The sequence below is a fragment of the Amphiura filiformis genome, chromosome 13 (genome assembly GCF_039555335.1).
Source record: "Amphiura filiformis chromosome 13, Afil_fr2py, whole genome shotgun sequence".
In the NCBI taxonomy this organism is placed as follows: domain Eukaryota; kingdom Metazoa; phylum Echinodermata; class Ophiuroidea; order Amphilepidida; family Amphiuridae; genus Amphiura; species Amphiura filiformis.
The window spans coordinates 58,208,135-58,222,516 of record NC_092640.1 but is presented as its reverse complement, the minus strand read 5'-3'; the positions used below and the strand labels follow the sequence as shown (position 1 = coordinate 58,222,516).

Here is a 14,382-nt window from a genome sequence, read left to right as displayed (position 1 = left end):
TAGGGATATACTTTAAAGTGCATGTGAGTTATTTCAAGTCAATTGCACTTACTTTTACAGTTGGAATCAAAGCTAATACGTGGGGTGATGTGGTGTGCGTTTGTGTCCCCTCTCATAACACACACAAATGCGCCCCCACATATCCCTAGATCTCAAATATGCTGGGATTATTTCAATATAGTGCAGTTAAAATCTGAGATGAGCTTTTATCATGTTTATGTCAAGCAAACTAAGCTACACTATATAGCCTACGGACTCTTCATATTATGTAACGTTAGGAAATCTGCAAAACCACATTTACGCACACACCCCTATACACCCCTCTCTCACGCACCCCTATATATTACAAAATGTACCTTATTAGTTCGTGCTGTGTTACCCATGATACCATGACTGTACATGTTCCACAGAAACCATTATTGCAACCAATCTTACAACCAGTGAGTCCAGCTGTAGACAAAGCAGATCAAACCGAATAGATTGGGTTCTTATAAAAAAAAAACCGGGCCCGGGGTAACGCAACGCCTTACCCCCTCCCTCTGTCGGCGGTGCGCGGGTTCGATTCCTATGTCGGCGCATTCTCCGATTTTTTTTTTATCTTGAGTTTTTACGGCGACGTTTTTTAATTCGTTTGCCCTGGTTCGTTTGCCTTAGTTTTAATTGTATGTAATACATTACGTGGTTTTAAACCGTATTTACATTCTTGTTTCCCAATGTATTTGTTTGTTCCAGTACACGATTACAAAAATACCTTACTAATGATATTCTTATTTTTAAATTGGAACATCCTTGAATTATTTATTATCATTTATATACAATAAAATAATAGAGGTCCAAGAATTTACCCTTGGGGTACACCACAACTAGTTTTAAACTTTAACTTTGAAAATTTAATATTATAGTTATTATCTGTATAATTCTCATTAACAATTTTTCATAATGTTGGCGTATTAGGACTTCTTGTTGTTAAGAATATAGCAAATAATAAGCATGTTAACCAAACGGTTCGTTAGTCCACCATTCTCATTATTTTGTTATGTGACGTTTTTTTCTGCCACAAATAGCTACATAACATATATAGACTTTTAAAGTGCATATGATTGATTTTTTGTTATTTTTTTAACCTAGCTAAAGTTCGATGAAAGTACACACCTTCACTAATATAATGTCAAGTTAAGGGGTGGGGTATGAACGTTTGGACAGTATTTATTTTGGGACATTAGAACACATCAGACATATCGAATTGCATTCTGAATACGAAGAATATCATTCTGATATCAAATAATTTTGATTTTTTGAAATTCGCAATTTAATACACATTTTATGGCAAATCATTAAAAATTGATATTTTTGATATTTAACAGTATTCGAAGTAAACTTTATAAATCTGATGATTTATACTTAAAGTGTATGTAGGTGGGATGAAAAGCCGACGATCAATTGAAAATTTGGACCTTTCGTATTAAATGTATGGATTTTTTTCCAAAAACACCCAAAAAAATTAGGTCTTTTTGGGAAAAAAATCCATATCTTCAATATGAAAGGTCAAAATGTTCAATTGACCGTCGGCTTTTCCTCCCAGCTACATACACTTTAAGAATATATCATTAGATTTATATAATTTACTTCGAGGACTGTTATATATTGTTGTGGCGATATATTATTTTATAGCCCGTGCCTTCTATTTTAATTTATTTATTTATTCAAAACTATGGTGTCATTCACCTCGAGTGAGATCACTCTCTCGTATCATTTCGAATTAGACTATCGTTAAACGTCACAATGGTCTTTTGTGAACGAATGTCTTGTGTACGACGCAAACTGAGAATGAATTGTAGTCTGTGGCATTCACTCAGATGGTTAACATCTCTCCATAAACTCTCCGTGTGCGTCAAGATTTGAACACAACTTCTTAGTTTAGAGCGAGTACAATTCTCGCTAATTATTACTTGATAATGGAGTTTGTTCTACTCCTAGTTCACGTGTTAGTTTTAATATAAAGTTTCATACCGAATGAAGAAGATGTAGTAAGTAATAAATATAACTTAATTAACAGTAAATTGGGTTTTGATTGTCTTCATGTTTGTGTGTTAATACTCGTGCTTGGCTGATTCTAAAAGCCTAAATAAGTCCCTGGTTGAACCTCTGGTTCTATGAAGAACTTTATTTTAGCGCCCCTACTCAGGCCAAATCTATGATGAAGAGACGATGAACCGAATACCAATCTGAGGGACTAGAAGAGACGAGTGAACTAAGACGCATCTACCAAGCCGTGTGATTATTCCCTGGTACCTACCTCGCCGGTTAAAAGATTTAGCGAGTCCTATTCCCAAAGTTCTTTATTAGAAATGGTGGAGAAAGCCAAGGCGTTTTGATATTTTTATATCAATGTTATTTTAAAGATCACACTTACAAGAGACAATTTTTGCCCAATATATTAATACATCTTGTTCATCGCCGGCCGAAGACGTCAGCGGAGTTTCTGAGTGATGCTACGGGCTACCCTTACCATTTTTGTTTCAAAATTTATTTTTGGTAAGTTAATATGATGGTGGTAAGTTTTGTTTTGGTGGCATCAACATAATTGTATGTTTTATCTAGGCACGTAGTAGGTAGGCCTATATCATTTCAAAATTTGGCGTGTTGAGTAATTTTGCGCTAAACATGGGCGTTGGCTGCCAATCGATACCAGCTGTGTATGTGACGGGTTTGCATTTATGTGTAATCAATGGAGTGTACAATTGTATTCATTGAATTGAAGCTTGCTTTCTTTAGTCAGTCCTTATAAGCTTGGCTTTGTATTGTGTCTGATTGTTCATTCAGCCGTCATAAACTGTGGCGTGGCATGTATTTAAAATTCGCGCACAGTATACTCATTCAATTGAATTGGCTTTCTTTGTCAGTCAACCGGGTTCATTGATGGTCATCATGTTTGTAGTTTACTATGATTGCTAATATGAATTATTTGATCAATGAATTAATGGTATGTAAATAGATAGTGGAAAACTTGTATGTATGTAGGTTATTTGCAAAACTTTGATGTAAATTAATAGGTTGACTTTGAAAATATTCTAAATAATTTTGCTTTATTAAAGCGAGTCAATTTATCAACTTATTTTGATGACAAATATTGTGATGGATTTAATTTTTGTAAGCATCCATGGCTTCTGGTGATGATGAAATTAAATTAGAAGAAAAGTTGAATGATAGCTCTGAAGAAATTTCTAATACATCTGATAGTAGTTCTGATGATGAAATATTAGATTTTGATTTAAACATGGCTACTAAATACGACATGTACGATTTAAAAATCAAATATTCAGGAGATCCTGAAGATGATTTAGATTCTTTTATTACCAAATTTTCAAATTATGCTGCACTTCGAGATTATACTGCGCCAAAAGCAGCATTGGCTCTGACAATTAAAATTGAGGGCAATGCTAGCGTCTTTCTTGAGTCAATACCCGAAAGCGATAAGGACACGGTTGATAAGATTAAGGCTCTTCTTAAGGAGAATTTTGAGGGTGATTCGTGGCGTTGGGGAATTGAATCAAAATTGCTGTCGCGTAAACAACTCATCAATGAAACTTTGGATGTGTACGCGTCAGATATTATGCGCTGGTGCAGACAAGTTGGTAAAACAGATTCCGAGCAAATGTCAATTTTTGTCAGAGGTCTATTGCCTCCTTTGCGTGGATTTGTGTTTTCCAAAGAACCTAAGACATTCCGTAATGCCTTAGACGCGGCACGATTAGGTATCGCAGTGCAGCAAACCGCTGAAAGTGACACATCTAGTACTAAAACTGTAGAAAACTCTAGTAATTCAGTGGATGAAGTAAATGTAACATTGGATTCTGTAGCAAACATGGTTTCTAATATAAGTACTAGACTGGAAAAGTTAGAAAGTGACAAAGATAGTAAAAAGGTTTCCTTTACAAACTCAAATCAAGATCATGTGCCCATCAATAGGTCTACCAAACGAAACATAACATGTTATAGATGTGGACGAATAGGCCATGGGTGGAGAAAATGTTATGCAAAACAGGGAATTGACGGTAAACCTTTAAACTAATGTACCCATCTGCGAGGGATCGTAAGAGAAACAAGCATGTTCAAAAACATGCAGGTGGGAGTGAGTATAGTCGTAAGAATGAACATGTATTTGCCAATTGTGACAAAAAGGGAGGACATAGCCCTTTACCACCTTATGGACAGAGTGATATGAACAATTCCGATTTATTTGTTGAAATTAATTTGTCTGATTCAAATACCATTTCGGCTTCCATAAATTGTAATCCAGTTGAATGTTTGGTTGACACAGGCGCTTCAATTAATTTAATAAACCATGATTGGTTGAATTCAAACCTGCATTCTGTTCATCATATGATACAAAAACCTCGTATTAAATCTGCTCGAGTAGCAAATGGTAGTGATTTAGAGGTAACAGGATTTATTGTTTTGGTCATATCTGTCAATAGTGTACTTTTTCCGGTGCCTTTGAATATTGCACGCAATCTTAGTTCTTGCATCATTTTAGGCAAGAAGTTTTTGAAGAAACATTGTGCCATTATTGATTGTGGTGATAGTAAGTTGAAGCTCAAAAAGCGTAGTCAGATTAGAGTGCTAGAGAAACAAGAAATTCCTCCTCACACTCAGTCTGTAGTTTGTGCAAAAATAAACAATAGGCTACCAGTACAAACCATTGGTCTCTGTCAAGGTGGTAGGCGTGTTACTGCCCTGGGAATTTTAGTTGCCAATACGGTGTCAAGTGTAATTGATCAATGTGCTCATTTAGTTGTAATGAATACAACTGATGAACCAATCATTTTGTATCCTAGGACTAAATTAGGCACTTTTACACTGATTGAATCTGAGAAAATAGTTCCATTTCCTAACTTGAAGGAAGAATTTGTCAATGAAATTCACTCATCACCAATAGATAGTAAGGATGAGGATCCTAGGCTTCAAGAAGTACTTTCAAAAGTATCTGTAAACACTGATCATTTGTCATCTTCAGAAATGTCAGAAATTACTAATTTGTTCAACGAATACATTGATATATTTAAAGTGGAAGGAGGTCCGCATGGAGATTATTCTGGTGTAAAACATGAAATAAAAACAAATGGACATCCACCAATTAGATCTCGACCATATAGATATACTCCACATATTCAAGCGGAAATCAAGAAACAAGTCAATGAAATGTTAGATCAAGGAATTATTAAAGAGTCAACTAGTCCATGGTGTTTTCCTGTATGTATGGTACCCAAGGCTGGTTCTCCAGGTTCTTATAGATTTGCGATAAATTTCAAGAAATTGAATGATATTTGTCCACGTGACAATTTTCCTTTGCCAAACATTAACGACGCACTAGATAGCTTAGGCGCTGCCAAACCCAAATACTTCTCAACTTTAGACCTTGCTTCAGGTTATTGGCAAATAGGCTTAGAAGAGAGTTCAAAACCTCTCACCGCTTTTGTGACACAAGATGGTCTATTTGAATTCCAAAGAATGCCATTTGGCCTTCATAACGCTCCTGCGACATTTCAACGCGCAATGCAAGAAGTTTTGAGAGGTCTTAACTGGCAGTTTGTTCTATGTTATCTTGATGACGTCATCATTTTCAGTAATTCATTTTCTGAGCATTTATGTCATCTAAAACAAGTGTTTGACCGTTTTCGTCAAGCTGGTCTAAAACTACAGCCAAAGAAATGTTCATTTGGTCAGAAAGAAGTGAAATACTTAGGTCATATAGTGAGTGAAAATGGTGTTGCGACAGATCCTGACAAAGTCAAAATTGTAAAGGAGTATCCCCCACCTACCAAGGTCTCTGAGGTCAGGTCATTTTTGGGTTTTGTAGGGTACTACAGAAAATACATCAAAGATTTTTGTAAGATTGCAGAACCCTCACCAATTTAACAAGAAAAGAAGTGCACTTCGTTTGGGATGAAAAGTGCAAAACTGCTTTTGAAACACTCAAACAAAAGTTGCAAGAACCACCAATTTTGGCCTATCCTAGATTTGATGGCACGGAATTCATTTTACAAACCGATGCCAGTGGCGTAGGGTTAGGATTCATTTTGGCTCAGAATCAAGATGGAAAAGAACGAGTCATATCTTATGGTGGTAGAGCTTTGCACAAAGGTGAGAAGAATTACACGACCACAGAATTAGAGGCCTTGGCAGTTGTTGAAGGAGTCAAAAAATATGCCCCATATCTACAACATGGTGTAAAATTTACAGTAGTCACAGATCATTGTGCACTGAAATGGCTTTTCAGCAAGAAACAAACAATTGGTCATTTAGCTAGGTGGGCAATTAAACTTCAAGCATATACATTTGATGTAGTACATGTCAGGGGACGCAATAATGGTAACGCTGATGCACTTAGTAGGTTAAACTATGACTCTCTAAACACTTGTATCGATTGTAACCATTGTAAGTCTGATTCACAAAATTCTGAAGAATTAAACAATGTATGGATAAGTTCAGACTTAGACAAGATTTCGGAGGACGTCTTGTCTGAGCTGCCTAATGACAATGTAGATAGTGATGTTAGAAGTGACACAAAACCTGAAGTGAATGTTGTCAAAAATATACGTTATCAATATGGTAAACGTGTTGGGAATGACAAAAAGGTGGAAAACAAAGATGTACCGACTCTTCCAGCTGAAATCAATTTACAAGGGTTTAAAGAAGCACTGCTGACCGATACTTTTGCTAGTTCTATGTTGAATTTTCTAGAGCACGACAAATTGCCAGATGATGCTCTCAAAGCTAGAAATCTGTTGTTGCAGGCTGATCAATATTATGTCCATGAAGGATTATTATATCACATTTGGCATACTCCAGCAAAGAGGCACATGCCAGAAAGGAATACTTATCAGTTGTATATTCCAATCACTTTTGTTGATACAGTTCTGAACAACTGCCATGATCACGTGTTAGCTGCACATTTTGGATTTCAAAGAACTTACAGCAAAATTCGTCAGCGGTACTTCTGGAAAGGGATGTATCGTGATGTAGATAACTGGGTTAGATCTTGCATATCCTGTTCTCAACGCAAAACGCATAGGCACAAAGTTATCGCCCCAATGCAAATCATGAAAGTACCAGGTGCTTTCCAACGCGTTAGTGTTGATATTTTAGGACCTTTACCAATTACAACCTCTGGCAACCGTTATGTTCTTTTTGCTTTACGGATCACTGCACCAGGTGGCCCATTTTGGTACCTTTGAAAGTAACAAATGCTTCAACAATAGCAAGAGCATTTTCGATAATGTCATATGTGTCCACGGTTGTCCAGAAACGTTATTAAGCGATAGAGGAACAAATTTTCTGAGCAAGATCGTTTTGGAAGTGTGTCGAATCATGCGAACACAGAAATTGAATACTTCAAGTTATCACCCACAATGCAACGCGATACAAGAGCGGTACAATGCTGTAATTTTAGACACCATTTCACACTATGTAAATGAATTCCATACTGATTGGGATCAATATATCACAGCCATACAGTTTGCATACCGTACAACTCCTGCTGAAAACTCCGTTGGATTCAGTCCGTTCTTTCTTTTGTATGGTAGAGAAGCGAGACTTCCTTTAGATGTAACGCTCACGTCAGACTGCAATTATGCAGAACAGAATCTCAGAGAGCACATTCATCATCTAATCTCTCAATTAGAAATTGTAAGGAAGATCTCACAACGTCACGCAGAGCAAAATCAAAAAAAGATGAAAGAACGTTTCGATGAGAGTGCAACGGAAGTTCCTTATCAAGTTGGAGACTCAGTATGGGTATATATTCCTGCATTGCAGCAAGGACTTTCACGCAAACTTCAGAAATTCTGGTCGGGTCCATACCTGCTTGTTGAACAAACAGGTCAGTCAATTTCCGTGTACGTAATCTAGAAAACAACAAATAGAGTACTACACCAATCCACGTCAATCGTATGAAATTTGCATATGATAGGTATGTCCGACCAAGCAATGATACTGAACCAACAGATTTAGAACAAAGAGATCCAATTCCAGGACTTGTTCCGGACGATTGTCCTGAGGACTCTTTTCTTCCTCTTTTAGCCACACAAGAATCTGAGAAAACAAAGGTTCCAATCATTCCAGGTCTGCGACCAGTTCAGGATAAAACTCCTGAATACGTAATTGAGCATATTATCAGAGGACGCTATAGAAATGGGCGTCTAGAATATCTCATAAAGTGGCGAGATTTTCCAAAATCAAGAAACACTTGGGAACCAGAGACAAACTTGAACGCAGCTGCTCTTGAGTCTCTGAAGACCAACCCTGTCAAAATTACTGGTAAACTGTAAAGGCCAGACTATGGAAGCAGTATCATTGTTAGATCAGTTGTAAACAACTTGATCAAAAGGCTGTATAAAAAATATAATGTCTTAAAAATGTGAAATTAGGCATATTATAATTATTATGTGATTTGTAATTATCAAAGAATACTTATATTTTGTGCATTTACAAATTTATGAATGACTAATATAAAAGTCAAAGGACGTCAAAATGAAAACAAATATATTTGACATGTGATAAATGTAGAAAGTTATGTTGAAGTGATTTTGAATTGTAATTTGAAAGTTTGTCACAATTGTACTATTTGTAATTGTGTGGAATTGGATTATCACAAAATAATGTATTTTGAATTATAATGACAATGAACCCGAATGTATATTTGGTTGGCGCGTATGTTGTGGATTTGTACAATATTGGAACAAATTGTTTGTAGGTAATAAAGTAATGAAACATTTAAGAAATTAAGAAATGTAGAATTGTAAGGTTGATGCCACCATCATTTTATTTTGATTCAATTAAAGTAAGGTATATTATTGTATTTCGCAAAATGTACTACAGCGTGTTACAATGTATTGCGATATTGAAGGAAATCAGTCAGAAAATCCTCAAAAGAAACATTCCCATCTCGATGTAATCATTTTGGAACCCCGGAGAAGAGTTTTGCCTAAGAATGTGAGAATATGTAAGGGATATGTTTGTGTAATGTAAATACAATGTAGTCTTGACTTTTTCCGTGAAACCGAAATTACCTGAAAATTAGGCCTTTAAAATTAAATTTTCGGGTCAATTCGGTATCAGGAGTTCCACAGATGCAGATACGACAAGGCATTGATGAATTACATTTCGTAACAAGGAAACAATTTAAGCGAAGAAGAACTTACAATTATGATGAAGAACGATTTTCTACGCTAATTTGATGAACTACGATAATTATTATTATGTTGAACATTTAAACATTGTATTTCAAACAGCAAAACTAAGCTGTACGCTGCTTTTTATAAAGAACTTTATATTATCTTCGCATATTGAAATCGTCACACAACGAGGATACACTGACGAGGATAAGAGGATTTATATCGCATGGATTTACCTTCATAAAATTTTGTTTAATAATCAATGAATTATAAAAATGTCCTGAATTGTATCAGAGACAGTCAATGATTGTATAAACATAAATGAGATTTGCAATTTAATTATGAACTGGAAAGTAGAACAAATTTGGTGTTCAAGAAATTTACTTTTGTCAGGCGCCAAAACTTTTAGGGAGGGCGTATGTTGTGGCGATATATTATTTTATAGCCCGTGCCTTCTATTTTAATTTATTTATTTATTCAAAACTATGGTGTCATTCACCTCGAGTGAGATCACTCTCTCGTATCATTTCGAATTAGACTATCGTTAAACGTCACAATGGTCTTTTGTGAACGAATGTCTTGTGTACGACGCAAACTGAGAATGAATTGTAGTCTGTGGCATTCACTCAGATGGTTAACATCTCTCCATAAACTCTCCGTGTGCGTCAAGATTTGAACACAACTTCTTAGTTTAGAGCGAGTACAATTCTCGCTAATTATTACTTGATAATGGAGTTTGTTCTACTCCTAGTTCACGTGTTAGTTTTAATATAAAGTTTCATACCGAATGAAGAAGATGTAGTAAGTAATAAATATAACTTAATTAACAGTAAATTGGGTTTTGATTGTCTTCATGTTTGTGTGTTAATACTCGTGCTTGGCTGATTCTAAAAGCCTAAATAAGTCCCTGGTTGAACCTCTGGTTCTATGAAGAACTTTATTTTAGCGCCCCTACTCAGGCCAAATCTATGATGAAGAGACGATGAACCGAATACCAATCTGAGGGACTAGAAGAGACGAGTGAACTAAGACGCATCTACCAAGCCGTGTGATTATTCCCTGGTACCTACCTCGCCGGTTAAAAGATTTAGCGAGTCCTATTCCCAAAGTTCTTTATTAGAATATCAAAAATTTGAAAAATATCAAATTTTTATAATTTGTCATAAAATTTGTATTATATCGTGATTTTCAAAAAATTAAAATTATTTGATATCAGAAAGACATGCTTCGTATTCAGAATGCAATTCGATAGGTTTGAGGTGCTCTCATGTCCCACAAATAATACTGTCGAAACGCAATAAACGCTCATTAATGGTATTACCGTATGTTTTATAAAATGTTAATGCAGAAAAGATTGGTTGAAGTTAAAAGTTATTCATGTTATGAGGGTAGATTTCAAGTAAAATGTAAATCATTTAATTGGCATGTTATTATTTTTTAATTAGCTACAGCTCGATGGAAGTACACACCTGGCTCACTATTTAAATGTCACGTTAACTATACTATGTTTAAAAAATGTTTAAAAAAACGGGATTATGTTTTATACAATGTTAAGCAGAAAAGAAATTGGTTGGGTGGTGTTATTTAGAAGGGTAGGTATTTTCATTTAAAACATACTGCAGTTACTGTCCGTTTTCCTATACACAATACACAGTGCTCCCACCGTTGACGCGCGACCTTTACAAATAGTGTATGTTAGAAGTATAGGCATTTGCCTAGTTAACATCACTGTGTGAAAAATAACCGGCCAATATTTAAAGTATTCTCCAAACTTCTAGCAAATATATTTCTCTAACATGACCTAGAATTATAGTTAGGTTAGATGTTCAGAAATATTCGCACTTTGGTAAAACATGAGTGAGGGCAAGGCATAGCTAGCTCATAGCTAGCCAACTCCCCGTGTTAATTGAATGGAGATTTGACCGAAAATATTGGTAACGGACCGCTCACTTCTGAAGGATGCCACAAAAAACACGGTACAAGTTACATTTAAGTATTCTCTGAAATTCTAGAAAATATAGTTTTGTAACATGTCCTAAATTTTTAGCTAATTTAGGTGTTTGGAAGTATTCGCACTTTTGTGTTTTAGGAAGGATATGTAAACGACAGATAACACCAACAAATATGAAGAAATTATTTCCAAACCGTGTTAAGTCAACAATCATTATGTTGCTCATTTGTTGAACAAAGGCCCACATACCATTGTTACCTTGCGTTTCCTTTATAATCGGTTACCCAACTGAAACTATAATACCAGCTCATTGCGATACCGCACAGGTAAAACAGACACATGTGCACAACCAGAGAAGATCTGATTGAGCTGTTTTCAATGAGTGTTATCTTGGTTTAATAGCTTTTAATGGGGTTTAAGCCCTGCAAAGGTCGTGGTGAATTCTACTGTAGACATGACTGCATCATGATATAGGCCTAAATTCAAACTGCAAAAACGCATACAAACTCTGCCAATGTATACAATTTCTTAAAATTTCGCACAGCCGCATAAAATTATCAAAATGTGATAAGATTTCCGTAAATTTCGCAACTTTAGGGACACAAAGGTGCATATCTGCAAATTGTATATACACGTATTATTACGAGAGATTAAACATACTGTATATATACGAACTAAATATCTGTATATACCCAGCAAACACAAAAACGTTTTAAAAACGTTTTAAATAAGTTATATTTTGGCTTTTGGTTTAGGTAAAAACGTTTTAATAACATTAAAATGTCGGGTTATATAAAGGTCATGATAACGTTTTAAAACGTTTTGTATGAAAACACACTACAACAATATATTTTTAATGTTTTCAAAAAATGTTATTGTAAACTATTTTTGCAAACATTTTTGCCAAATATTTTGTCAATATTTAAATAACATTATGTTAAAATATTTGAACCCAGCAATCACAGAAATGTTCTTAAAATGTTTTCTTCAAAACCTTTTAATAACATTTAAATGTCGGGTTATATAAAGGTCATGAAAACGTTTTTAAAACGTTATTGCAAATATTATGGGCAAACATTTTTCGCAAAATATTTTTTCAACCCCAAAATAACATTCTGTTTAGAATGTTTTGTATCAAGTGTTCAAGAATGTTTTTGGAATGTTATTAAAACGTTTTTATACCCTTTATATAACCCGACATTTAAACATTTTCTGTGAAACATTTTTGTTTGCTGAGCAGTAGATTATCAAAAAATGTTTTTTAAGGTTGTGAAAACGTTTTATACTCTTAATATACCCTTTAAATAACCCGACATTTAAACGTTTTCTGACAACCTTTTATAACCTTTTGCGAATGATGTCGAAAACGTTTTGTGTTTGCTGGGTAGTGCTTGAATTTAAACACTAAGATGTCATCGGCAAACAAGATTGTATTTGTTTAGCAAATTGTTCATATATAGAATCAAGAGCAATGGTCCAAGAGTAAAGCCCTGTGGAACTCCATAGCTCACCTGCTCAGTTTCAGAGTTAAACCGTGTTATACGATACAAATTGCTTAATTATAATTATTAGAAAGATAATTGCTAAACCATTCATATTATACCCCTCTAAACCATAGTGATATGCAGTAAAATGCCATGATCAATCGTATCAAAGGCTTTAGATAAATCCATGAAAATACCAAAGGTATTCATGCCTTCGTCAATCGCTTTACTGATATTATTAAGGGGTACTACACCCCTGTGGTAAATGTGTGACTATTTTTGCATTTTTCTCAAAAAATAGTAACACACTGGTAACAAAAGTTATGTATGTTATTGGGGCAAGGAATCCAATTACTACACTGAAATGTCAGTGACTCAAGACAAGCGGTTCAGTATATATGATAGGAAACGAGGTACATCCTAGCGGTACCTTATTTCTTATCATAAATAACAAACCGCTTGACTTGGGTGACTGAAATTCCAGTGTAGTAATTGGATTCCTTGCCCTATAATATACATAACTTTTGTTACCACTGTGTTATTAGTTTTTGAGAAAATGCAAAAATAGACACAATTTATCGAGGGGTGTAGTACCCCTAAAAAAATCCATCAAAGTTAAGTGATTTGATCTGATACCATACTGTTTCTTAAAAAGTATATTGTTTTTACATATTGAATATTTCGTAAAATTCATGTTTGACTGATTATCACAACCAATACCTTCTTGCACTGGATTTTTCGATTAGTCCTAGGACTCGATTAGTCCTACTTTGTAAAGCAACTTTTTTAATTTCTTGATCATTTGTCGGGTTGAAACCTGTATTGTATAAAAAATATTTTAAGCACGGATTTTAAATTCTCATTGCACGGATTTTTATTCCCACTGCACGAACGTGCCCGTGCTAAGAGAGACGTTGAAATAGCCCTGAATACATACCTTTAGTACGAAGATATACAGCTAAGCTCATCCGAGGATCAGGGTTTGGTTCAATAATCTATATAATTATAAACCATATTTAATATGAACAAATGAGTTCATCTGTCAACTTGAACACAAAACACGAGTGCTTTCATATTCATCACTTTACAAACATTTAGGTTAAATCATAATATTATTATGATAAAAAAAAAGATCACAATTTTAATCCGAAATGGATTTTGCAATTTAACCCACTCCCCCCTGCCATTTATGTGACGATAGCGTATGTTGCACTTACCTTTTGGCCATTGCAAAAGAACATCAAAGCATCCGATTCACCCATTTTAGGTATATGGGACGTCTGTAGATCATAAAAATAAGACGAAAATGCCATATATCTTAGGGGTGGTGCAATAATTATGTGTACCCCGGGTGGTGAATTATAGGGGAGGCAAAGATTTTTGGCAGGCCAAAAGGGGGGCAAGCATTTTTGGCAAGTCAAAAGGGGGCTCAAGCGATTTTGGCAGGTCGAAGGGGGGGACAAACGATTTTTGGCACAGATATTTTGGGCACCGTTTCTATATTACGCTCTAAAAAGGTGTAGGAATACGTTACGAATACGTTCAAATATGCAAAATTTCTTGCTCGCTGCATGCGCTCGCATTATATGGTTTTAAAGGTTTTAAATTCGGGTTCCCCTAAATCTTGCATGTGTATAGGGGGGGGGGGGCAAAGATTTGTTGCCACATCAAAAGGGGGGCAAAGGTTTTTTTGGCACGTCAAAAGGGGGACAAAGATTTTTTTGGCACGGCTAAAGGGGTGGGGGCAAGCGATTTTTGGCAAACCATTTTG

The 14,382-nt window shown here is 35.3% G+C and overlaps 1 protein-coding gene across 1 annotated transcript in view; it reads right to left on the bottom strand.

Moving 5' to 3' along the window:
• Positions 1 to 13,887, bottom strand: part of LOC140167788 (xanthine dehydrogenase/oxidase-like) — a 46,521-nt gene extending 32,634 nt beyond the window's left edge. The window contains exons 1-3 of the mRNA XM_072191081.1: positions 13,829 to 13,887; positions 13,549 to 13,606; positions 357 to 450 (exon numbers count right to left, since the gene is read on the bottom strand). Coding sequence (XP_072047182.1) covers positions 357 to 450; positions 13,549 to 13,606; positions 13,829 to 13,873 — 197 coding nt within the window. The 5' untranslated portion in view covers positions 13,874 to 13,887. The remainder of the gene's footprint in view (positions 1 to 356; positions 451 to 13,548; positions 13,607 to 13,828) is intronic.
• Positions 13,888 to 14,382: the final 495 nt, after the last annotated feature.